The 26,807-nt window shown below is 41.1% G+C and overlaps 2 protein-coding genes across 2 annotated transcripts in view; one reads left to right on the plus strand and one right to left on the minus strand.

The window, feature by feature from the left end:
• The window catches only part of gemin5 (gem (nuclear organelle) associated protein 5), a 29,473-nt gene extending 8,812 nt beyond the window's left edge, over nt 1–20,661 (minus strand). The window contains exons 1-19 of the mRNA XM_072661797.1: nt 20,413–20,661; nt 20,169–20,323; nt 19,565–19,746; nt 19,313–19,467; nt 19,083–19,181; nt 17,206–17,338; nt 16,912–17,074; nt 13,703–13,915; nt 12,468–12,553; nt 12,275–12,357; nt 10,965–11,101; nt 10,242–10,315; nt 9,627–9,808; nt 8,500–8,639; nt 5,233–5,404; nt 3,867–4,091; nt 3,521–3,640; nt 2,892–3,014; nt 470–565 (exon numbers count right to left, since the gene is read on the minus strand). Of these exons, the coding sequence (XP_072517898.1) occupies nt 470–565; nt 2,892–3,014; nt 3,521–3,640; nt 3,867–4,091; nt 5,233–5,404; nt 8,500–8,639; nt 9,627–9,808; nt 10,242–10,315; nt 10,965–11,101; nt 12,275–12,357; nt 12,468–12,553; nt 13,703–13,915; nt 16,912–17,074; nt 17,206–17,338; nt 19,083–19,181; nt 19,313–19,467; nt 19,565–19,746; nt 20,169–20,323; nt 20,413–20,554 (2,680 nt within the window). The 5' untranslated portion in view covers nt 20,555–20,661. The remainder of the gene's footprint in view (nt 1–469; nt 566–2,891; nt 3,015–3,520; nt 3,641–3,866; nt 4,092–5,232; nt 5,405–8,499; nt 8,640–9,626; nt 9,809–10,241; nt 10,316–10,964; nt 11,102–12,274; nt 12,358–12,467; nt 12,554–13,702; nt 13,916–16,911; nt 17,075–17,205; nt 17,339–19,082; nt 19,182–19,312; nt 19,468–19,564; nt 19,747–20,168; nt 20,324–20,412) is intronic.
• Nucleotides 20,662–20,881: 220 nt separating this feature from the next.
• On the plus strand, nt 20,882–25,372 carry mrpl22 (mitochondrial ribosomal protein L22). The gene is made up of 7 exons (XM_072661798.1): nt 20,882–20,938; nt 21,026–21,068; nt 22,140–22,266; nt 22,398–22,463; nt 24,260–24,337; nt 24,463–24,532; nt 25,082–25,372. Exons 1-7 carry the CDS (start codon nt 20,911–20,913, stop codon nt 25,291–25,293), a joined length of 624 nt encoding a protein of 207 aa, XP_072517899.1. The 5' UTR covers nt 20,882–20,910; the 3' UTR covers nt 25,294–25,372.
• The last annotated feature ends 1,435 nt before the right edge of the window (nt 25,373–26,807 follow it).

Raw genomic sequence — 26,807 nt, forward strand, 5'->3', positions numbered from 1 at the left:
CTACACAAAGACATAGAGCAAAAGTAAACACTGATTCCAAATCAGCCTTCCCTTCACCACCAACACAGAAAGATGTTAAATGTTGCTCAGCCTCACATACACACTATATGGACAAAATACTGGGACACCTGCTCATTCAATGTTTCTTCTGAAATCAAGAGTACTAAAAAAAGTGATCACCGCCCCACCTCCCCATCTCCAAAAGAACCAGATGCAGCACAGTCACCCATTACTCCTCAGTTAAATGCTATATATACCCCTCTAGCTCATGCCTGCATTCATTTATCTGGTCCTATTCTATTGCCAATATTTTTCTACAGAAACTAGACAAGCTGGGTGTGCATTTGCACCTCTGTGTCAGCAACAGGTAAAACATAAAGAAACTAATCACATTCATTAAAAGAGGTGTCCACCGACATTTGGACATCTAGTATACTTTCTATGGTCCTGTCTTTCATACATTTCTTACCTTCTTCCTGAAACATCCTGCAGAGGGCCTCTCTGTCTGTGAACAGGCCGAGCTGGATGTGCTCTCCTGCTCCTGGCACACAGTTTACTGACTGGCCTGAGAACAGAAGCAACATGAGAACAAATATATTAGCAACTGAATGGTCATGGTTTTAGTCTTGACCTCATCAATATTTGACACAGTGTTGTAGCAATCAAAAGAATAAAAAGAGAAGTAGGAACGGACTCTTATATATATATAGGAATAAAGAAAAGAAAGAAAGAAAAATCCCAGTTCGATGTTACTGTTACTTCTTCACAGGCTACATGTGGCCTCAATACACTACTAAACTGTAAGTCTAGAAAGCCATTAGACCTGGTAGTTGTGTTTGTACTAACGAGGACACACACTGCCTGAGGAACTCTACTGTTTACGTATCAGAACATTTTACCCGGATAGTCGTGTGTCAGCAACAGAGCTGTGAAATAGGCCATAAAAAAAATCCACCAGAGCTTTTCACTAATCAAAATAATTACAGATAAAGTTAGAGTTAAACTCCCTGTTTAAAAATGCATAGACATGCGAACTGGCAATCGCAAGTGCAAGATACCATTTAGTCAGCAAGCACATCTATGCATTTTTTAAACGTCTGACTAAAGTGGTAAAACCAGGATCATACGAGAGTAAACAGAATGTTCTTTATACAGCAGTGAAACATTAGCTTCACTGCTTTCAGGAAAAATTGAGCTGGCACACATGTGCTGCAGAAGAGTAAAACCAGTAGCAGTTGATGACTGGAGAATCCCACCCTTATTTGAAACCCATGTGTCTCGGCTCAAGGGCTTTCATCAGGGAAAACAGCGATGTACTGTTTATGGCAAAGTTACACAACTGCTCTCCAAGTTCGTTTAAAATGTACGAGCAGTGTGCAGAATTCTGGTTACACCACAGTAACAACCGGGCAGTGGTGGCTCAGCGGTTAGAGCTCCAGGCTACTGATGACAGGGTTGTGGGTTCAATACTCGGGCTAGGCAAGCTGCCACAGTTGGGCCCTTGAGCAAGGCCCTTCACCCTCTTTGCTCCCTGTCCCTAGATTACTAGTGTGTGTGTGTGTGTGTGTTCACTACCACAGATTAAGTTTTTCAGCACCATTTTATGGTTTTTAATTTATTAAAAAATAAATAAATAAACAAATAATAAACAAAAAACAATTGCTGTCCCACAAGGTGCTTGGTAATACATAAAGAATGTAGAGTAAAACCAGTAACCAGTTTTCTTTTTTCACTGGTTAACTACACTGTGGTTAATAATAAATGGACATAATATAATCATATACAATATTGTATTCATATTATAATGTATTATATTCAGTCACCCCCGTGTATCTACCGTTTATTGGCTCATCATTCTTTTTTTCGATTTTTAAAGTAATTTATTAAAGGATATCAATGAAGCGAATCGGTTGCTATTGTAATTCCCTGTATGACAGGAATAAGTAACGTTGCGTTATTAAGGTATTAATCATTTTTGTGATACGTTTGCTAATATTCTCCATCTGCATCCCAGTCTGTCCCTCGCAGGTTATGTGTTCTAAATTGTGTATTTCAGGGAAATGAAGCTGGCAATATTAAAGATATGCCTTCATAATCACAGTGAAACTGCACCCAGTTGAACAGGGTCACCCACAAGGTTTTTGAATGACCCTGTAGCAAAATCTCGCAGTGTCAAACTATAGCCTTGTGGAAATTGTAAGAGCTCAGTTTATGTCTGCGAGCTGCCGTAAATCTGCGGTTATGAGGTCTGTGATCTTTTTAATCTCTGACCAACGCAAACAGAAGAGCGGATATAGATCAAAATTGCAGAACTGATCAAATGGGTGTGTCCTAACTCTTTGCTGACGCAAAGCAAGATGCAATTTGTTTTTACTGCAATGACTTGCCACTTTAATGATTTATTTCTTTTTTTACGGCCAAGTTATAACTTGGACATACGTTCAAATTAGTTTGCTTGGTGCAACCGACTGAATTTCAGTCGCACACTGAGAAAATCTTCAGCTTCAGCTCCATTCTGTATTCAGGTCAGTTTTTAGGTTACATTCTTTTAGGCTGGCATCCTCACAGGAGCGTTTTAGGGCTGCTTTTGCGCTCTCTGGTGGACGGAGAGATTTTCAGAAAACAAACCTGTGTGTTCACAAACATCTGGATGTACCGAACACGCTGACATTCTCATTTTTATTGCCTGTATCCTACTACTGCGTTTTTGACGCACTGAATCATTCCTTAAAGAATCAGATCCGTCTGAAACCTTCACGAGGTCACCCATTTACAACTGTAATTACTACTGTGTAGGGGTGGGGTGGATCTAAAACCCGACAGTCCTACGATGACTAATACAGCTAAGCTGGTGCTGCGAGAGGGTTTGAAATCCATGATGTATTGCTGACCGTGTGCGTGTCTGACAGCGGCCAGCGTCAGGCAGTCCTGCTGCAGCTCCTCCTTGGGCCGGTGATCCATGGAGGTGCTGAGAGGCAGCATGGAGCGTGGCTTCCTCTTCTTCAGAGATAACTCTGTAAGAAAGAAGTGCAAACCAATTCCAATTATCTCCTTCTCACACACACAACTTCAGGAAAATGACTACTCTGTGGGAAAAGGTCAAGTGCACTCGAATAGGGTGTGTGTTAATCTATGTGTTTAAGTCTAGAGCAAGGGCAGAGGGCTGGCTGACATTTCGGCTACAATAGCTTCTTCGGAAACTACAGTGTAATGGGCTTCCCTTCTACTCGAGGAAAATCGAGGAGTGTTTGTACATCAGGCATTAAAAGAATGGACCAAATGTAGGCCTCTTATCATGGTTAACAATGAGGGCAGATGATGAGGGTGCTTTTATTATTTATTTTTGACTACTTCAATTACTCCAGTCTGATACAATGTAGGGATTGTCCACCTTTCCCATGTGCTGTGCTTTTCACACTGGTCTAAAATGAACAGGTTTCAAGGTCTTCTGCTCTGTACTCACACATTGATACAATGAAATTTAATAAATAATAATAGAGATACAACAAAATATACTGACCTGGTTTTTCTCTTTTCTTTTCTTCTTTTACCTCCTTCTTTATCACCTGGAGATAAGATTTTCCCCCATTCTGTATTTTCTCTGGTAAACACCTGTCCATACTGGCCTCCTTTGAAAAACCTGAATACAAGTTACATACATGTGTAATCATGGAGCACATTTAAATTTGAGAAATTCTGCAGAATGACATATAGTATGATGTAGTAACCAATTAAAACAGACCAGGACCAATAAAAACGATGATGCCTGACAAGCTAAACAATACCCCAACAGGACTTACTGAACCCACATACTAAACAGCTCTGGATGTTGAACGGCTTTCAGGAAATGAGAGGAGGAGTGTTACCAGTGGAGGGAGCAACAGCAGAGATGTTGGTGCTCTTTCTGTCTTCATCCTCTCCATCGTCGTCTGACTGCACTTCATCCACACCGCTGCCTCCTTTTTCCTCCTCCACCATTGGGGATTCACTCTCCTCAGTCTTCAGCCCACCCTTTCCGGCTGTCGTCTTCTTCTTCTTCTTGGCTTTCTTCTGCGGCACCTTCTTTTTCTCCAACTCCACACGTCTCCTACCTGTTAGAACACCAATTCCCTTACTGTAACTTCACAGCGAGACAGACACTCCACATGCCAAGCCTCACAATGCTTTAGCTGTGAGGAAAACGTTTGAAATTGCCAAAACTGTTGCTGTTCAGGACTCATTCTCAGTGTTTGAATCTAGATGAAAAACCTAGCTTTGGGATAATCCACCAGTGTACTGCACCGTTTTCCTTACTGATGTACTGTACGGGTCTGATTACAGCGTTTGATCATTATTGCTGTCTACACTGTACACTTACACCGCTGGCTGCTAATGAGAGTCCATCCGTGGTGAGCTGCTGGTGCCCGTCTACCCTCTGGATCAGCTTTGTGCCACTGTAAAACCCTCCTTCTCATGTATTGCGATGCCCTGTTCCAATTGTTCTGTCCTGGTACTGCCAGACCTGGATCTCCATTGCCCTGCTGCTCGCTGCTATTCTGTCCTGCTCTGGATTTTCACATCGATTCATTCTGGCCTTACATTTCACTCACATCGTCATCATTTATAGCTTGCTGTCACATTTGCCACAGTTCTTAATTCACTATTGCTTTTTGTTTTTCAATTTTTATCTTTGCTGTTCTGTCATTTGTTGTGCTTTCCGATATCGACTAGAGGAGGATGGATTATTTTAATTCTTGGTTCTTAACTCAGTTTCTTCCTTTCGATTTGAAGGATTCTTATTGGCTGGCTGAACTGGTTAGCCCAGAGACAGAACACAATCACAGTATTACTTTAGCACCCCTGATTGAGATTAAAGAAGTACCTCACAATTAGCCAATAACATGGATAATAACGCGAGGCAGAGGTAAAAATAACCACACAGTGCAGGTGGATGACAGGACTGCAAGACCAGGAGGAAAGTTTCACACGGCAGTTTTTTTTAAATAAAGCTGGAGAAACGTCACTTAGCTCTCATCCTATTTGACAGGCTTTACTTTAGGCTCAAGTTATCAGAGGCTCAAGTCAAACAGAGAAATCCTGCTATGTGAAATACGCCCCAGGACATATTTTAGGAGGCATTTACCTGGACAATTCCAAAAGAATCGCAAAAGGTTCTCACATCCTTTTAGCTGAATCACACATAAAAATCCAGGTAAACCTCACCGATACTGGGTCAGCTGCTACAATACTCACTCTTGGGAGGTCTGACGTGCTCCTGCTTGGACACTGCCCACTCCTGGATGGTGAAATCGTCACCACCAGTCCAGATCAGATCAGGGTCAACAGGGGACCACTGTACACAAAGGAGGCGGCCACTGTGTCCCCTGTAGTTACACACGGGCTCCTCCTTCAGCACATCCCACACCTGCATTATGGTAGATTGACATACACAAGAACACAAGCACAAAATTGTGAAAAAGCTGGTCGCGATTTTTTTTTGGACGATATATTAATCGCTGAAATAATTGTGATAAACAATATTATTGTCATTTTAAGAATATGCCACTGATGTAATGATAATATAATTGCTTAATAATGCAGTTACACCCATATAAAGAGCAATGGACACTTTCTTAGTAACAGTCCGGGTGCATGTCTTTTTTCAAACTTTTTTTTTTTTTTAATGCATTTTTTTTTCCTTAAAGCATGCTGGCAGCACCTCTATGGCTATGCAGGAAATTATGCTATCTGTAAGTGCATCTCTGTGCGGTCACTTTTCTATTTACACTATTGAGCAAATGCCTACTCTTAAGAAGGTCACTGTTTTTTTCCAGCTCAGAAAACTGGATGGTTATGTTTTAGATGAATGTCTTTAAAAAACAATTTTTCATTATTAAAGATGACATATAGCCACATTCATGTTAATGGCAGGAGGGTTTCTAGACTACTTTTTGTCCTGTGGTCCAAAAACTTCTAAAGAGCAAGCTGTACCCCTCTGATGTACCTCTGCTTATCAATAGTAATAATACTAATACAGTATTAGTATTATATTCATGAATTTGCATGACTTGTATATTTTTTATATTTATGATAGCTTGATAACAGGTTTTTAAAATGTGTAGTTATATTGGCTATATGTTATATTGTGTTTAAGGATGCCCCCAGGTTAACATGCTCTCCTCAATCATTCAACCAAAAATGATCCCACACCAGCGCTGTGGAAAACGGTCTTTGGACTTACTCTTCCAGACTGTCAATCTGGAGTTACATTGGGAAAAACAGCTACCAGCCCATCACCGCTGGTGTCAGTCCACTCTGTGTGTATGGAGGTGCTGTTATTGATGCACTGCTCATTGCATGCACTACACTCTTTCCCAACATGACAAATGTTGCAATGGGCAATTTTGCAATACGGAGATCAGCAAAAATTGTTAAGGTCATGTCCAGATATTTTACGATAAGTCGGTATTGTAATTACCGTCACAGACCTACCTGGAACGCAAAGAATCCACCTGTGAAGCGAACTAGAGCTAATGATAGTCTTAAGGGCAAGAAGATCAATATCCTCATCTTTAGTCATCCTCATTATTATGCACCTTTATTAAGACAGCCAATTAAAAATACTGCTTAAGTAAAAATGAAACATGTCCGATGGACGACAGAATTGGGTGTCTATCCATGGGAGATGTGCGTGCTGGGTTTATTTGTCTTTGGGGACATTCAGTGAAGCTTGATTTGCAGCCTGGACACGTTCAGTCACAGCAATTGAAGCTTGTTGCCAAACCTTATTCTCTAGTGAAATAAACAAACATGGAGAAAGGCAAGACATAATTGACTCCTTGCTGCTGGGACTGGGACTTGCCCAAACCAGCCAAAAATGCACTTTAACATAGTCGTAAATTACACAGGGGACGCTGGGGGACATGATCCCTACCAGTTTTCGAAATGTCTGATTTTGTTCTCAAAAACCTTCTACATAAGTAATAGCTCACTGCATAAATATTTTCCAATAGAATTGTCCCATTTGGAAAAAGGCTCTCAATTTGATCCGACTACTTTTAGAAGTTTGGCCAATATGAATCCAATTACAGGTGAATGTGGTTGTCTTTGTCTATGTGCCTCAGCACTTAACAAATGGTCTAGCCCTTCATGACTTGGAGTTTCTGTGGGTCCTTAACATCTCCACTTTCAACAGTCCTCCTATTTCAGTACCGCTCTTGAATTCAGTGATCTCTTTAAAACCACCCATTCTTTCACTAATGTGTGTAAAGGCAGACTGCACGGCCAGGTGCTTGATTTTATACACCTATGGCAATGGGACTGAATGAAACACCTGAATTCAAAGATTTAGATGGCCCAATATTTTTGTCCATATAGTGTAGGTAGTGTCAGAAATAGTACTTGTGATAATCAAAGTATGCAGTTTGTGCAAATGTTAAATGACAGGGCATTAGCTTCTGTGACTGCTAGCTACATTAGCCTCATAGCTCCAGTCAAAACTAAAGACACAAACATTTCTCAGCTGAGTGACCATCACCCTTCCGTTCATTAACGCAGAAGAGTAAATAGTAGAGTTAAAACATCTCCCGGACGGGTTGTAGTCAATGGCTGAGGCTACTACCCTTCCCTAAATACACCCATAACTCAACCACACACACTTACCAGAGTTTCCACATCATCCTCCAGCTGAAAAACTCATCATGTCTCATTTTAAAGAGACAATCAATAAAATGAGAGTTAATCTGAACTAGAGTGAACGCAGGGCTGAACAGTAGGACAGGTTTACTCATGTTATACAGCATTCATTCAAATTGTTATCATCAAGATTTGGTTAAAACACTTGAGAAACAGAGCCCTCAGCACTGTATCTTGGTGATTAGGTTAATGTAGAAATATGAGGCTGTGTGTCTTTGCTAGTTGTGGTGTTCAGGGCACTCGCTAATGTTGCTAATGTTTACATGGACTAAGTGGGAGGCGTTTAACCTGCCTGGATTTTTCCTCCTCCAGACTGAAGCTGGTCAGAGACGTGATGCGGAGTTAGCTAAAGAAACATTTAGCCCCTTCTCTGCTTTGCAAAACTCGCCACAGGTGGTTTCCTAGTGGAGACAGCGGGGCTCAGACGGCAGGTGACACATCACCATCTGAGTGCCGTTTGCTTTCCACACCAAGCTTGTTTATCCCTGTTTGGAGCCTTTGCGCAATGTGCTTCGGGCAAGACAAACGAGCCTTTCGTCTGTGTTGGTAAGACTTCCAGACATGTGAACTACCCTCCTGTTGGCTGCGCAGAAGCCCAGTGAAGATTTCTGAGGGAGGTTGAAAACCGGCGAGTGCTCTGTTAAACGGTGCAGGCGGAGGTTTGAGAATGCTACTATTCAGAGCCAGCCGTGACGACACAGTGACTGTGATGAAGGTCTATTGGAAGTTCGGGTAAATGTCCTCACCTGACTGTTATTACATGCAAATGTAAAACCATTGCACACACACCCACACCAAAATGACATATGAAAGTCTGTGACTCGCCTGGGCTGTACCGTCGTAACACACAGTTACCAGGCGGGCATCGTGGTGAGGGCTCCAGGCCAGACTGGTGATTTTGTTGGTGTGGCCAGACAGACTACGGAAGGCTTCGGTGACCAGAACTGGATTCTCTGAAGGGTTCTCTATATAAAAGTAACAGTAAAACAGTAAAGAGTTCACACCTAACATTCCTAAAATCAAGCAGCATAATCAAGCTGTACAGGCAGTGCAGACAATTAACACCAGCATGGAAAACAACAACATTTATATAGACAGCAATGTCATAATATTAGAAACCACATAAATATGTCTATTACTTCTATCAATGCTATCACACTTACATGAGGTAAGTTATGCAAGTGTGCTATTATAACTGCTAGGTACTTGTTCATTAGCTCTGTTTATATCAGCCGTTACAGGAAGTTGCCATTCCTCCACTCTTCTGGAGTGATGTGGGGAGCAAGCGGCATCTACCCACCCTGGAGAGAGCAAGGCCTCTGTCTCACTCTCTGTCTCACTCTCTGTCTCACTCTCTGTCTCACTCTCTGTCTCACTCTCTGTCTCACTCTCTGTCTCACTCTCTGTCTCACTCTTTTTTTAATGCATTGATTGGCTAGCAGGATGACCAGGAATGTTTGTGCATTTATATTGGTCTAGTCATCCAAAACTATATACACAGTGTACAGAGCAGCCACAGGGTTCAAATAACTAATGGACAAAAATGGAGATATATGTTTTTCATTGGACAGCAGCGATAGGGTCATTTTAAAACGGTGAGAGAGAATTTGAAGAAAAAAAAAAAATCTATATAATCAAAAACAATCCAAATATAGAAATAGTCTGGCAGCAAATTGCCCTAATGGTCCGGCTGTATTTTATATTTCCCAGAAAAACAACTATAAGCACACACACACATACGCATGCACACGCACACACGTCTTTTGTCTACATGATAGATGCTGCTCACAGCAGAATAGTGTGACTGCCTTGAATATCAGTGTAGTTCATTCTTATGTAAACAAACAGCAAAAATGACTGAAGTAGCATCTATATGTTGTGTGATAAGGCAATGACATAATGAAGGTGACCGGCTGATCTGGAACATCTGAGATTGTGCTAAAGTTGCTCACCAATAGCACTGCGCAGGTCGTGGATGTAGATGAGGGCGTTGCTGGAGCCGGAGGCCAGCAGGCAGTGCAGCTCTGGCTGGTCTGAGTGCTGGTGGTGCCAGCGAAGCGTGTTTATGATCTTATGGTGTTGCTGCACAGAGCCCAGCAGCTTCAGACTGGGAGCCCCATACACCTCTATAGAGCTGAAAACCACAGACAGCACACCTAGCTCACACACTCGCAAACGTGCATTTTCTGTGTAAGATTCCTTAAAAAGATTCAAAAAGCTGCACTGAACTGAAGCCCGAAGGGAGGATTGCCTAGAAATGCAGGAACAGAAAGAAAACTAATTTTCCCTTTAGGATGGGCGTGACTAGCTAGTTGTCTAGCTAACCAAGAAATCATGCTTTCTTAAACACTCCTGCTTGATGGCCTGTTTTAAGGTTGGTCTGAGGAACATGAATGTTCAGAATGTGTTATGTGAAATGGAAAGGTGTCTCCACATAATAAGGCGTGATCTTTATACTAACCAAAAATGTCTGTGCAATTTAACTTAGAGGAGCACCATTTGCCATCGTCTTAAAGGGGCATTATTATCTTAAAGATTCCACGCAGCATTACGAGAGAATCACTCACCCATCCTCATTTCCAATGGCTAAAACTTTCCCATCCGACTTCCAGCTAAGGTCTGTGTGTGGAGAGAGTTTGTGCTGCAAGAAACAAGACAAACCTCTCTTTAGGATATTGGAATAATCTCATGTAGGAATGCACTGACAAAGGAATTGTGGGCTGATGCCTGTATCCAATACTTTTCATGTATATACTGATCAGCCAGAACATTAAAACCACTGACAGGTGAAGTGACGGACGTTGATTGTCTGGTTACAGCAGCTGGCACCTGACAAGGGGTGAGGCGTACGTATCAGGCAGCAGATGAACAGTCATTTCCAGGGCCAAATTGCAACAGGGTCATTGGCGCCCGAGGCTCGCTGATGCATGTGAGAAGTGAAGGCGTGAGAAGTGATAACCTACTGTAAAACTACTGTAGTGCTTGTGGGCGGCGCTAGAGGGGGGTGTACACTATTAACGTAATGTTATGGCTGATCTGTGCAAATACAGATGAATGAAAATGAAAATAGATAACTGTTTGAGCCAGATTCATATTTTTGTGCAAGAAATCTCCACAAATAAACTTTTGTCCCAGCAAACATGGCCATAACTGCGCCTGGAGGAAAGCGCGTTATACCCGGCTCTGATGCACATACATGTCTATGTATGACGTAGACCGTATGAACTCAGGTCAGGTTTTTCATTAGCCAAGGGAAGCTGTAATGGTGCGCTGTGAATCTAAAGTCTTACTTTGATATTGTTGGTGTCACAGATGAGCTTGTCAATGTTGCTGGCCTCTCCTGACAGCTTCCAGGGGTCATGCTGAAAGATGACCCCCTCTCCACCACAACTGTACAGACTGTATGAGGGCTTGTCTCCAGAACCTCCTACAACCAGATCACACACACACACACACACACACACACATTAGCACTAGATGCTTGTCTAAACATCTTTACTGAATATTAAGACTCTGAAAGGAAATAGCAGCAAAATATTATATATCTTAAACGGTTATATTACACTGTATATGTAGAATACATTTACAAATACAACACAACAGTGATCAGTTCAGATCTGCATCTTGTTTGGTATATATATATTTTTTTAAATAACATTTTGAGATTGGGACTAAATCAATCTGGATCTCCAAATATGGGTCCCGGGTGGCTCAGCGGCCTAACATGCTACCATTACGGCCCACTGATTGCAAAATCGAGCTCCAATCCTTGCCGCTTTGCCATCAGCGACTGAAGTCTTAGACAGCACAACTGGCCATGCTCTGTCCAGGTGGGTAGATGGCGCTCTTCCCCTCAACCCTTTAAAACAATGTTGGCCGGCACCAGTGTCTGTTCGTTGTTGGGGTGGAGCTGGGGACCCTGAACGCTGCCTGTCAATGTTGCATCGACGCCAGTTCAAAAAGAAGCAGCGGCTGGCTTCACATGTATCGGAGGTCCTTACTCTCCTAGTGTCGGGAGCATTGCTAAACTAGGGGGATTTACGAATGGGTATGCTAAATGGCAGTATCAAATTGGTTGAAATAATAATAATAAAAATAAATAAAATAAATATATGACTACTTAAAACTGAATTCCCCCACATTCTGCTCCAGATGCGCGAATGTAAGTGCCGAATAATCTGTCGCGCTGTCCTGCCACTAGCAGTATCCCGGGGGACGGGCGTGGGAGAAGCGCCCAGCCAGCAGAAAGTGTGTAAACAAATTACCCCCCACCTCCGCTTTCCAGTCAGCAGCTCTCTCAAAACAAAAGCAATTATCTCCGCCGTCTCCCAGCCTGATGACAGATATGGCGATAAAAGTGTCATGCGGCAGCGGCCGGGCCGCAAATGAAGTTTCTGCGCTTCCATTTCCCACAGAAAGCGCCTGCGAGGGAAGGGAAGCGGGCATTTTACGCCAGCAGCTTGCTCAATTACCAGCGCACATTAAGCAAGCACCGCTCTCCGCTGACGGATGGCTCTTGGCGTCTCTCCTAGTTCAATGTTTGCCGGGCCACGGAGAGTATTATGAATTGAACTTGTTGAAACGTCAAAGCGCAACTTACCGAACGACAGAGGTGGGATGGGGGGTCCCCAATCCAGGGAGTAGACAGTCCTGCGGTGGTACGTGCTGGAGATCTGAGGAGGCCTGCGTGTCAGAGCGCACACAGATTGAACTCCTTGTTAGTCCAAAGCAGCTCAGGGTTACCAAACAAGCAAAATAGGCATAACTGGTAATAACTGGCTGTGTGTGCTTACTTGTTAGAATAAGCTTCATAGATGCCCACTTTGCCATCATCTGTGCCAAAGGCTAAGGAGCCTTCCTTCGCTGGATGCCAGGCCAACTGTCAAGGAGGAAGGAAAGATAAACAATCTTTAATGCCAGCTGCTGTCAGGCTTCACAATACCCTCTCAAAATGAACAACACAATGACCCACATCACACTCTTAAATGGCTCAGTGTGATCCCACTGTATTCTGCACTGTCGTGTTTTTGCACTGTGTGTCTACCCATCAGTCTGATAGATAACAGCATGATACCACTTTTTCTTTTCTGCTACAGATCCAAAAACTTGTTTTCAGTTTTAGCCGATACTGAAAACAAGCTCATATTTTATTTTTCATTTTTCATTTAAATTGAGGAGGTTCCCTTAAAATGATCTCGATATCAGAAACGGCTTTTTTTCTGGTGGTCCGAAACCTGGTAGACTCAGTCTCTAAACAACAATAGACATTAAAAAAATAAACAAACAGCTGATTTAATGATTTAAAGTCAAGCCAAATATCCCTATTTTTTTGTCTCAGAGTGCAACCCACAACAGCACATCCCACACAGCCACTGAATCTTTAAGAGCAAAAATGGACAATGAAGAAGAAGAAGAAAAAATAATAAAACAAACAAAAAAATCTAATCAGACAATAATTCAAATAATCAGTGCAAATTCAGCGATAAGACGACATGGTGGCATGACAGGTTTATACATATTGTGGCGGGACAGGAGGTGGTGTGGCCGTGGATTCCCACCAATCTAGGCTGGGAGCTCTCCCCCTGATCATGGACAGCTGTAGCCACTTAGGGAGGAGCTCCCAACCACATGGAAAGCACACTGCTCTCACACAGGTACAGAGAGAGAAAAAGGGTGAAAACAGAGGACACAGAGAGAGCAGAGCAAAACTGTGAGGTGTAGGGACAGTAGCGTTAGACTCAGGGACTCATAACGGGAGCAGAGCTAGTGCTTCTTGGGCCCAGTCTATTTGTGTTTAGGGGTTGTTTAGTGTGTACGCTTCTTGGGACTTGTGAGTACTGCCTACATCCTTTCAGAATTTCCTTTTTAATATATAGTTACTTTACCAAAACTACATCAAAAAGGTTTTCAAACTGGGCCAAATGATCAGTCATTGTTCGGTTTAATATCCTTCCATCGTGTAATCAACCAAAACAGCTGATATGCTTTCCTTGCAGAAGGCTTCTTAGCCAGGTTTCCTGGAACTTACCGCAGTTACTTTGGATTTGATGCTCTGCCAGTAGGTCCTGGTGTCATATTGATTATGGATGGACATGGTGTTCCACACCCGGATCATGTTGTCCCCAACACCCAATGCCAAGCACCCCGTGCCCACAGGAGAAAAACTCATGGAGTAGACAAAACCTCCCAATGTAGGTAAAGTCCAGCAGCACTCCAGAGAGGCCAGGTCCCAGCATTTGATCTGGACACAGTTAAACAAAAAAAATAATTTCTTACAACACAATCAACATTATTAAAAAAATAATCCAACATCATCCTACCTAATATCTACGTGCAGCACCTTAAATTAGCATAGTGAGGTCGGACGCATTTCTCTACATTTAGAAAAGAACCTTGTGAATTACGTTACTTATAACAGATTTTTATTTATTTATTTTTTTTTTAATGAACAAATCTTCCGATACCAATGTTGATGCAAACATTTCTGTACTGGGCTACAAAAGCAGTAAATTCAACAAATTTGCTGAGATTTTAGCACAGTAACAGTGTCATACAAACATTCTGCTTGTCCAGAGTGCACTAAATCATCAGCTTTTGGCTTTACTAACAAACAGTCATTTTTTAGTATGTTTCTTGGGCATGTGTGTACAGAGATGTGACTGACCAGTGTTTGTTGACAACATTAGTCCAGCATCCCCTGTTGAAAACTAAAGCTGCCCATGTCAGCTGGCAAAACTCTCTTGGCTAATCAACTGCAATTAGATTCAATCTATTAATTGAAGTATGAACTATTTATTTTTCAGGAGATAATTCAGGAGATAATCATGTCCTGAAGTCCATTTTACACCAGATTCCGTAAATGCCTTTGTGCAATATTATCCTGTACTGCGGTACGTGTTCACTTGCCATTTTCACCTCGCAGAAATATTGCAGTATGCTTGCTAAATGTACAATCAGTCCGTAAACCTATTCCTAAATATCTATTGGAGCTAAAAGTATGTCTTTATTTATATTTCACAACAATAAGCTATTTACTACCTGATTTTGTCATTAAAACAACTATCTAGCTAATTCAGGTCTGTGAACAGGTAATTAAAAAAAATAAAATAAAAAAGGACTGTGTGGAGCAGATAAACATGAACCTATTGGCACCATGCCTAATGCCAGGCATGGGCTAAAAGGGTATAATGCCCCCCAGCATTGAGCTGTGGAGCAGTGAAACTGTGTTCTCTGTAATGATGGATGATGTTCCATCCAGTACTTTTGGGATGAGTTGCTGTCCCAGTATACACTGTGTGCAGAATTATTAGGCAAATGAGTATTTTGATCACATCATCCTTTTTATATATGTTGTCCTACTCCAAGCTCTATAGGCTTGAAAGCCAACTACCAATCAAGTAAATCAGGTGATGTGCATCTCTGTAATGAGAAGGGGTGTGGTCTAATGACATCAACACCCTATATAAGGTGTGCTTAATTATTAGGCAGCTTCCTTTCCTTTGGCAAAATGGGTCAGAAGAGAGATTTGACAGACTAAAAAAGTAAAAAATTGTGAGATGTCTTGCAGAGGGATGCAGCAGTCTTGAAACTGCCAAACTTTTGAAGCGGACAATCACCGAACAATCAAACGTTTCATGGCAAATAGCCAACAGGGTCGCAAGAAACGTGTTGAAAAAAAAGGTGCAAAATAACTGCCCATGAATTGAGGAAAATCAAGCGTGAAGCTGCCAAGATGCCATTTGCCACCAGTTTTGCCATATTTCAGAGCTGCAACGTTACTGGAGTATAGGACAAGGTGTGCGATACTCAGAGACATGACCAAGGTAAGGAAGGCTGAAAAACGACCACCTTTGAACAAGAAACGTCAAGACTGGGCCAAGAAATATCTTAAGACTGATTTTTCTAAGGTTTTATGGACTGATGAAATGCGAGTGACTCTTGATGGGCCAGATGGATGGGCCCGAGGCTGGATCAGTAAAGGGCAGAGAGCTCCACTCCGACTCAGACGCCAGCAAGGTGGAGGTGGGGTACTGGTATGGGCTGGTATCATCAAAGATGAACTTGTGGGACCTTTTCGGGTTGAGGATGGAGTGAAGCTCAACTCCCAGATCTACTGCCAGTTTCTGGAAGACACCTTCTTCAAGCAGTGGTACAGAAAGAAGTCGGTATCGTTCAAGAAAACCATAATTTAATTTAATGACAATGCTCCATCACATGCATCCAAATACTCCACAGCATGGCTGGCCAGTAAGGTCTAAAAGAAGAAAAAAATGATGACATGGCCCCCTTGTTCACTTGATCTGAACCCCATAGAGAACCTGTGGTCCCTCATAAAATGTGATATCTACAGGGAGGGAAAACCGTACACCTCTCTGAACAGTGTCTGGGAGGCTGGGGTGTCTGCTGCATGCAATGTTGATCTTAAACAGATCAAGCAACTGACAGAATCTATGAATGGAAGGCTTTTGAGTGTCATCGTAAAGAAAGTTGGCTATATTGGTCACTGATTTGTTTGTGGTTTTGTTTTTGAATGTCAGAAAGGTTTATTTCTAAATTTTGTGTTATATTGGTTTACCTGGTGAAAATAAACACGTGAGACAGATATCCTCCTAAGATCTAAAAAAACAAAAAAACAAAAAAAAACACTCCAACTTCCAAAAATATTAAGCTTTGATATTTGAGTCTTTTGGGTTGATTGAGAACATAGTTGTTGTTCAATAATAAAAAGAATCCTCTCAAATACAACTTGCCTAATAATTCTGCACACACTGTATTTGTCCATATAGTGTTTCAATGCTGGTAAAGAAAATCTTCCATATTTCTATACATGAATTTCCACCATTTCTTTTATTCTTCTATTTAATGTTAGTCATATCCTTCTTCAAATACCTTTAGATTATGATTTCAAAAATATAAAAAATACATTCATATTTTACTGTTTGATCGGCAGGATTTACAAAGCGGTGTGCGGGTTTACTAAGGCAGAACGTCCATTGGAGTCAGGACTACACTGCTTGTGTTGGCCTATCCACAACTGTGTCTCGTCAACACAACAGAGACCATTAAAAAAACTTGACTGTTATGCTGTGCATGCCAACTGAGAGGGTACAGTCTGAGAGCAAAAGGGCAGGGACTTATGGTGCCTCCCCACTGGGGTCTGAATATTAACATACTGAGGGAGGAGTGTGGATTTAATGGAAGACACTATTAAGCTTCCGTTTAGTTGGAGAAGCTCACCTCTCTGTCCATGGACGTGCTGATCAGTATCTCTCGATCCCCCACACACAATGAGCTCATGTTGAAGACAATACGGCTGTGGTTCTGACAATCGCTAGTACTGCCCAGCAAAGTCCACTTCTGCTTGCCTGACTTTGTGAGGTCCCATGCCACTAGCTCTCCACTACACACACACACACACACACACACACACACCAAGAGAAGAATCATCAGACAGGTCAGGGGTAAGAAAGGACAAGGAAGAAATACTCACTCAAAGGCATGAAGCATCACTAAAGTCTAGAAAGTTCATACCCAAAGCAGCTGGACACAACTTGTGAAGGTCTTCCTTTAGGCCAGTGCACAGTGAGCCACAGCCTCTCCTTCACACCAGGGTCCATTCCTGCCCCCCGCCTCTTCAAAAAGGGCAGCTTCAGGGTCATCACGCCTGGAGGAAGAGCCACAGAAGAGCACATCATTCTGAGTACCTACAGAGGAAACTAGGGCTGCGTGATGGACATAAAATCTGATGTTCATGATAAAGTGTCTGGATATTGTCTCCGACTGAATGTTAAAAGAATAAACATTTTTCTTTTGGCTTTGTTATTTAATTACAGAAACCAAACTAATTTCTCCCCTCAGCAAAATAAAAAAATTATGCAGTTTGCAAAAAGCTATGTACATCATTCGAATGCCGGATCATCCTGCCTGCCATCAGCAGCCAGAGCCTGAGAGAGCACAACTGGCCCTACACAATTGGCCTTGCTCTCTCAAGGTGGGTAGATAGAGCTCTTTCCCCCCACCACTTTGGTGTGATGCTGCCCGGCACGTGTCTGCTGGGTACTTGGTGCTTTCCTTCGAGCACACTGGTCGCCAAGTGACTCTGCTTAGGCAGCAGTTTAAAAACATTTGGAGGCTGGTTGTGAATGTGTGTCAGCTTCCCAGTGTCAGGAGCATTACATGTGAAAGGGGGAAGAGTATGAACAGGTAGGCTGGGTACTTGGCTAGCTAAATTGGGAGGGAAATTTAATTAAAAAAAGAGATTGGCAATTTTTTTAGTTCTTGCTCTACTGTACTACAGACATTGATGTTTATATGATGAATATGAGATGGTATCAGAATTTCAGCTTTTATCTACTGACATCTAGACCTTTTATTGTAAATTTTTGTTCATTTGTTTTGAGATTTCTCCTGTCAGTCTTCTCAGAAAGTGAAATGGATGCTCAACTGGGCTTAGGCTTGGTTATTGATCTGGCCAGTCTAAAACCTTCTACGCTTTACCCCCTGATGAAGAAGGATGTGGAGGATGTTGGTAATGCCACAGACTGCTATTTTTGGGGGGGATTTCATTAGTTTTCACATGGCCATCAACTGCTGATGTGTACCTTGGCAGACCTTTTTGATGCCCTAGTTGTTGTAACACAAGTGGTTTCTTTTTAGGACATTCTACACTGTTGTACTAGCTCTGCCCAAATCTACCTTTTTTCTCAGCTTCAAAATTGCTTACTTTTCACTCAGACAACTCAACACAGGCAAAACACAGGGAGAGTAAATGCTGTGAGCGATTTATTTAATTCGGTTAATTAATTAATTAAATAAATAAATAACGGAGCACACCTTGGCAACAAGAAACACCTGTTGGCCATGTTTCAGCATTTTTCTCACTTGAAAAATGGTGGAGTTTAAACAAAAGTGGCATTTAGTTGGTTAACACATTTAAAGCTAAAATTAATCTTTTTTTTTTTTTTATCTCAAAACCAAATGTCTTTAGTGTATACCTAAAATACAATATTTGGTGATGCCATTCCAACACTTCTGAATATTTATTTTTTGTATAGACAAACAGAACTGAATATTTTCTTTTTTATTTTGTACATAGATCAAATAGAATAGAATAGAAAAGAAAAAATAGAAAATAGAAAAAATAAAAGTATATCCTACATATTCAATACTGTGCATATATATTGTATATACTGTGTACATACATAGTATATACCGAGTAAATATATTACATTTAATAGCATATTTCTATATAGGTCAACATTTTGTTTTTGGCTTTTTATATTTCGCTATATATATTAAATGAATATATATGTAATATTTTATTTTCCGTATAAACCCTTCGCAGCATTTATGATTGATGAATTATGATGATTTAAATATAAAGGACTGTACCAATAAGCTTCTCTCACCTTTCCCTCTGGCTGTGCTCCAGATTCTGACAGTCTGATCTCGACTCCCAGAAGCAATATAGCCTCCCCCCTCAATCTCTGACAGTCCATTGGAGGCATCTGCCGGTAAGAAGCACAACTGAGTGTGAGGAACTGTAGATACCAGGTGTGAACTAATATTGTGTCTGAGGCATTTATGCCTTTTATTTGCAAATAAGTAGTAAAACATCCATGAAACTGATCACACACACCAGTACTGTCCACTGGTCTAGGAGTGTACAGATCTTCCTCTTTGGGCTCGGGACACCAGGCCAAGGCATGGATCTCCTCGTCGTGACCTCGCAGCCGATGGACCACCTCTCCTTTCTTACTGATGTCGATCAATGCAATCATTCCATCCTTGTACCTTAAAGAGAAAGGCCATTAGTCCTCCCTCTGGCAGGACAAACTTGTTATCAGTGAGAGATTATGCAGTGCAATACTGGGAGGACCCCAGAGTTTACCCAATTGCGACATGGTTCTCGTTGTGAGGAGAACATGCCAAACAAAAGATGGTTCTGGGTTCAGGGAAGAAGCTGTGGGTGTCGTTCCTGCCGAGCCAAAAGCACACTACGATGCCCTTCTCATCTCCTGACACCACGAGACCCTTCTCCACAGGAGACCAATGGAGGGAGGTGATGGTGTTCTGACCAAACACATGACATATTTTACCACATATTACTGCAATGCCGAAATTCACAGTTTTCCATTTTCTCTATATATTGAATGTCATATAGTTATAATTTTATCCATCCTGTGTTTTATCTAGATTCTGTATTTAAATACACATTTCATCACTCATTACTGCATCACTGTTACAATGAACATCAGTTGAATAGGCCCTAAAATAGAACTCTGTGGGATCCCACAAGATTACTAAATAATTCTCCATAGTTTCTGCATAAATGAATAATAAACACATGGAGTAAAGGTTTGCACAGTGCATGACTGTACATTTGACAAATAAACTTGAATTTGATTTTACTGAAGTTTTTATACTTAACAGAAGTAGCCAAACTTAACTAAACAGAGACGTCTCACTACTTCCAAGGCTGTTCTTGGCCTTACCTGATGAGCACTGTGCTCTGCCAACACAGCTTTCTGCTCAATGTCCCAGATCTTCACTGTTTTATCATCTGAACTACTGGCACAGATATGCTCCTGCCCCTCATGTTGACAAAAAGCAAAGCCAGAAACCCTCTCTGTGTGGCCATTGAGTTCACCTGTGGGGCACATAAACGAGATCACAAACCTGTAGGGCATGAATGCAGAAATACGTATAAATTCCCAGTGTAAACAACATTCTCCCCACCTAGAACTGCTGCTGAGGCTGCAGTCACTTTCAGCAGGTAGACTGTGTTTTTAGCTCCAAAGCCCAGAACTCCGCTCCTGTTCACATCACTGCAGCGGGAGCAGTACCAGTTAGGAGAAGCTGGAAGAAGCCTCTCATGCATTCTGCCTCAAATATCCTGTTTTAAGACTAAGAAAAACGATTCAGGGTAAATGAGGGGTGCTTAGCTAGCAGCTAGCGGCTAACTTGCTCCATTCACCCATGCTGCTTCTCCATCAACACAGCCAGAGCCGTCCGTCGGCGAGGGGTGTCGTAAACACCATCAGGCGCAGGTTCGTCAGTTTCGTGAAATAGGAATAGAAATAATGAATTTAGATGAAAATATATTTGTAAATACATTTACGGTGGTATTTTACGTTATCGTCATCGCAGCAAAAAATAATTCCTAAAATAATTCATCAACTTCTTCTAGCCTCTTTGCGACTGTGCGGGACAGTTTACGGTAGTTGTGTGTTCAGCATGGCGACCTCCGCGGTGACAGCGACTGGTGGGCTAACGTAGCGTTATTTTGTGTTACTGAGTTTTCAGCTGGTTGAAATAAACTCTGATTATAATGGTGCTGTCCTTTCCGCAGGTGTCGCCTTCCTCGGCCGTGTGTTTGGACACATTCAATCGAGGTTTGTAGGCAGTTTGTGAAGCTAGTCCGCCCTGATTAGCCTAGCCAGCTAGCCTGTCCTGCAGCCTGCGGAAGCGTCAAGGACAGAGATATTATCCATAATTATGATCCTGTTTTATCCATATAACTCAATCACCTGCGTGTGTGTATGTTATTAAATGCATGTATGCAGCCACTGTATATGAATTTATATTGTCTATACATTACTTACATACTGCGTGTATATGCAAATATTATCCGTAATTATTCGTTTTTTTTATGTAAATATACGTGTTGTTTACGTACATATTAGAGGTAGACCCTTATTTATTTATGTTAAATTCCTGAAAATCTAATATTACCATGTTAATGCTTCCATTTCCATTTTATTTGATCATCCAGTAAAAGTAAATATTTTACAAAAATATATTTTATGATAATAATAATAATAATAATAATAATAATAAATAATAATACATAATTTTGCCCTACAGATATATCTTTTTTTTTTTTAACTTTTAAATAATAAAAGTTGGCTGTCATTGTGGTTTTGCTTGTTCAATTTGGCTATAAATCAAAATGATTAATAATTGTTTTCTGTTTGCTTCAGTGCACTGTACATATTGTATAGTGTCTGTTCATGTCATATTAACTATACAATATGATATTCTGCACTGTAATTTATGCTCTTTGATGATATAGCTGTCACCATGTACTGTATATGTAATAAAGTAAGGTTTGTACTAGTATGGACATTCTGGGTATTCTGTATTTTCCATGGCATTTCCAACTTCAACAGTTATCTGCCGATGTAGATTTGATTGCCGTATAATTATGTATTCTTAAAATGCAGATATCTTTTATTACTCACTGATATGCATGCCAGACTGTACATGCCTAGAAGCCTAGCCTTCTCATTAATTACATTTATTTTATGCCATCTCATGCTGACCCATTGCAATAACCTTTTTTAGACTTTTTATACAGTGCTTCACAAAAGTGTGAAAATTAAGTGCCAGATGAAATGGGGGGGGGGGAATGAATAAATAGTCACGGTTCTGTTGTGTATGCTGATCACTTTACTCTGTTTCAGGTTTCTCGCCCCCTGCTCGCAGGTGTCTTGTCTTCACACTACCGCACTATTAAACAACAAGAACTGGGATAGGAAAAATCGCATTGTATATCCGCCTCAGCAGAAGGATGAGCCCCCCAGACCAGCTGTTAGTCACTCTTTTTTTTCTTTCTTCTCATCAGCTCAATATGTACTTCCATATCACACATTCCAAACTAAGGGAGAAAAAAAACTTTGCCTGGTAAATTGTTGACATCAGCTGCTTACTGTGTTTTTCAGGAGGTGTTTCACAGCAGACGTCAGATTAAGTACAGCAAAGACAAGATGTGGTACCTAGCTAAGCTGGTAAGTGACACTGAACAACCTGAAGAACATTGCTGGTTGCATCAGCAATGGTTACATGAATGGATGAGAAGAAAAGCAGTGGCTACCTACCTGGCACATGACAATGCTTGGGTGCTTGGTAGGTGGTGGGTGTATGTGTGTGGGCTAGGGTGTAATAGGGAGAGCTTCTGCCACTCTCTGTGCCTGCGGTCAGCCCATGATCAATACCAGTGTAAGCATATACTGTTAATCAGTATAGTTATTTTATATGTATTTATCAGAGTTAGACAACAGCTTCAGTTTTCAAAGTGCAACTTAGGAAAGGCTTGCCCTACACCTTCTAAACCTATTAATTTACCAGTGAGTTGAAGCAGATGTTTTTGACTAGAGGAATTGTCAACAACAGCTGGATTACATAATATAGCTCACAATATAATGCTTATAAGTCTTAAAAAAGTGTTATGATTTAATATATGACATCACATATGTTGCAATTGCCTGCGTCTCATAATTGTGACTGGATCAGAAAAAAAAATGGTGGATTAATTTTATGAATAATGATTTACCAGCCTTTTGTAGCTACAGCCATCTAAAATGGGCAAAGTAGGTACTTAGAATCTTTAAATAGCAGTAGATTATTAATTATAGCGATGAGTATGAATGTACAGGCACATAAACTTATATCGATCCAATTGTGATTCAGTGATGAACCGTAATATCAGTACAGCTGCATTCAGATGTACTCTGATCTGTAGCTATAATTATTTCACATCCACCCAAGCACTTTTTCTGCTCTGTGGTGTCAGTAGACGACACAGCAGTCTTGGAATTGTAAAGGATTTTTTAGTTCCAGAAGGACGGAGAATACAGGCTTATGATTAATGTTTGGTGTCCTACAGACGACTAAAGTCTTGAGCTAAATGCTGACTCAGCAGCACTGCTCAGTAGAATGTGTTGCATTTTGAGGTACTTGCTGTTACTTGGCGCTCTTCTGTAGAGCTCTATGTAATCGTTATGTCGGAATAGAGGAATGGGACGCTATTGCTCAATATAGCTTCAAATTAATAAGGAGTTCCATGTTTTTTAAGCAACTTATTTAGCATTATTTAGAGTGGTTTGATATTAAATGGTTTATTGTAAAGATTATTGTGTTGATGGTTGGCAAGGGTTTAAAGAATTTTTATATGCTATGTCAGTGAGGGTAAAAAGGTTCTAAAGCAAAATGATTGAGGTCTTAAAATTGTTCTAAATGTTCTAAGACAAAACTTTCCCAATAAATGGACTATATGAACTTTAAATGGGCTTCAAACACTTCAGATGTCTGCGTCCTGTCAAAGGAAAATTCAGATACAGTATGTTTTTTGTGTTTCACATCAAAACATTTTGGCTACGACTGCATGATATTAAAAAAAAAAAACAGACATTGCAATTATTATTAATATATTGTTCTAAGATATATACTGTGATATTAAAAAATACAGGAATTCACCAGATTTCTCCAGAAGTCAATGATCAACATATCATGATACTAATAATGCTCTCTCTGTATCAAAGACTGGAGTAAAAGAAATGATATTGAGTAGATAAACTGGCTCTGGTAGATCTTAGTAGGTCATAGAAAATGAGAACAGTGGGAATTTTCCTTTTGTGTCAAGCAAGTTGTAGCACAATGTGCATGAGATCATTTGCTTTGCATGGCATTCTGTGATGTGACTATTTCACATGCGCACATAACAATAACTGATATACCGTACAGCTCTACTGTTTTTTTAGTGTTCGCTTATAAACCTTCAGCTGATGAATTTTTCCTTCAACAGATCAAAGGAATGAGCATCGACCAAGCCCTCGCTCAGCTCGAGTTCAATGACAAGAAGGGAGCCAAAGTAATAAGAGAGGTATATGTATGGCTTTTTTAACAGCATCATAGCTGACTATCAGTCACCCAGATTCCACCAGATGGGCTAAACCACTTGAAGTGTTCAATGAAGTGACCTTAAATGAAATTATTACTGTTTGACAGGTTCTTTTAGAAGCCCAAGAAATGGCGGTGAAGAACCACAATGTTGAATTCAAATCTAATTTGTATGTTGGTAAGTGTTCAGGATATGCTGAAATCTGATCATTATGATATGATATAGCACGGAGTAATTTCCTTTTACTGGGTGTTTGCACATATAAATAAAGAGGTGTAAATCTGGCAGAGCTGGGCATTTCTCACACTAAGATAAAAAAAACAAATAAATAAAACTTTTGGTTCCATTTAGTAGATGGGTGCTGTAGGGGTGGGTGATATGGTAAAAATATGATATCACAATATTTAAAAACAATTGTACGAAACACAATATTTATCACAATATTTTGACTTGAAAAAGAAAAGCATCAGAAGCGGCTTTGTTGTTTAAAAAGAAAACTACAAATTTTCATTTTTCTTTTTTTCCATTCAAATTATGATGTGCTCGCTTGTCACAGTACCAATATTTACAAAGTCTCATACATACATGTTTTTGATTTGGGGAAGGATGTTTAGTCAGAGCGAGCCTACTACCATCCCATGCTTAAATTAGGCTTGAAAGCTTGCGTATTTGGTTCATGACGTCTTCAACTGACCTTCCTTTTCTCCCTCTCCTTTTTCTTAACAGCTGAGTCCTTCTCAGGCAAAGGCAAATACCTCAAGCGCATTCGCTACCATGGCCGCGGCATGTTCGGCATCATGGACAAAGTGCACTGTCATTATTTTGTGAAGTTAGTGGAGGGGGCGCCTCCAGCAGTGGAGCCGCCGATGACCGCTTTCGACCAGGCCAAAGAGTACGTCCAAGAGCTGAGGAACCGGACGATCATCCACTCCCTCTAGCTCAACCCCCCTGCCCTCCAAGCTGCCGTGTTCATGTAAATAGTAATGAAATAAAGAAATTGCCTCACCTGTTTCAGAACGTCTGTCTCGAGTGGACTTTGTTCCGGTCATTTCCACACTCCTGCTACGTGACCTCATTTGTTCCGAAACAGAGGGAGAATGAGCCGAATATGCAGCGCCCTCTGGGCGGCTTCCGTAGCCTGAGTGCTGCCACTACATGACATTTCCATTCATGACATTTCCGCGACGTTCTTCATTAGTTGGCTGATGAGTGTGGCCTCGGCCTTTTCCAGTAACCTTTGATGGCACTTTGCAGCTTTATATTGTCATGTGCCCTTTTAGCGCGAACATGACCAGACTCGTTCCGTGCTCAGACATGGACAGCAGAGCAGCTGATCGCTGATGATAGCTTCCATTTTTCATCTTTTGAAGCAAGCGCAATAGAACGCTACTCCAAGGGACTGGGTCTTTGTATGAGGCTGAATACATTGGGCCAAGTTCATTACTGCTGCGCTTATTTGTTTAGATAATAGTCATGAATTAAACATTGGGCTAACTATCCATTCTCTAGCAGATGCAAGTGAAATGAATGCAGGCAGAAAGAATCTGAATTTGATAACACTAATGCAGCCTGCTTTGAATTTTGACATTCGTGGTCGTGATTACAGATAAACGCGAGACAGAACCAAGACAGATTGGGAAATATTTTCTGCATTGTGTGTGAGAGTTTGTTTACGTATCTTCCGAGGGCTTTTTTTCCATGACTACATGCACAGTTTAAAATGTTAAAGACCTCTGCTTGGGAGGAGCGCTCCCAATGTTTTATTCATACAATAAAACTGGAATTGAGTCAACTTCACTTCGAGGAGCCAAATCACCTTGAAGTGTCCCTGCTCCCTTCCCTTGTGTGTGGCAGAAGCAGGCAGAATACTCGTTCCCATTTTGTGGAGTTTCATTATTCCCCTCATTAAATTAGAATGGGTCTGGTGGTGACACTTGGGCTGCTCTATCTAACGGCACGTTATGATAGGGGCTGGTATTGCCCTTGGTGTCTTCATTTTTCCCCTCAACTCAGGGACTTGTTGCTTAAAGGGGTCTAAGGATTTTGGGCAGATGCTCAACATTAAGAGTTCTGTCGTCTGACCTATTGCACATTATGTCCAAATAGACACCAGCTCATCCACCGTTTTTTTCTAAAACCAGGGCTATTCGTTGGGGGGTTGTCTAGCATTTATGACGTTTCAATTTTTATACTAGATTTTGGAACGTTTCTGTGAGGATTTGGTTGCATTTAGGTTTGAGAGTTATTAGTAAGGCCAGGTATTGATGTATGTTAGGTAATTGTACATATACTCATTCAAATGGTTCTTTGAGTGATGCCATAGAAGAACCACTTTTGCAGCCAAAAGAACGTGTGTACAATTTTAAAGAACTCTAATGTAGTAATCTTTAAACACACACACACACATTCCTATAACAAAACATGGATCGTAGGGCTCTGATTGGTCCAGCAA

Source organism: Salminus brasiliensis, chromosome 18 (genome assembly GCF_030463535.1).
Source record: "Salminus brasiliensis chromosome 18, fSalBra1.hap2, whole genome shotgun sequence".
In the NCBI taxonomy this organism is placed as follows: Eukaryota; Metazoa; Chordata; class Actinopteri; order Characiformes; family Bryconidae; genus Salminus; species Salminus brasiliensis.

Bases quoted from the DNA above. Each gene is read 5' to 3' on its own strand.
- mrpl22 (XM_072661798.1), top strand. From the start codon at position 20,911: ATGGCGACCTCCGCGGTGACAGCGACTG. The intron at 21,069-22,139 runs GTTTGTAGGCAG...ACTCTGTTTCAG, and splicing joins TTTGGACACATTCAATCGAG to GTTTCTCGCCCCCTGCTCGC. The intron at 22,267-22,397 runs GTTAGTCACTCT...TGTGTTTTTCAG, and splicing joins ATGAGCCCCCCAGACCAGCT to GAGGTGTTTCACAGCAGACG.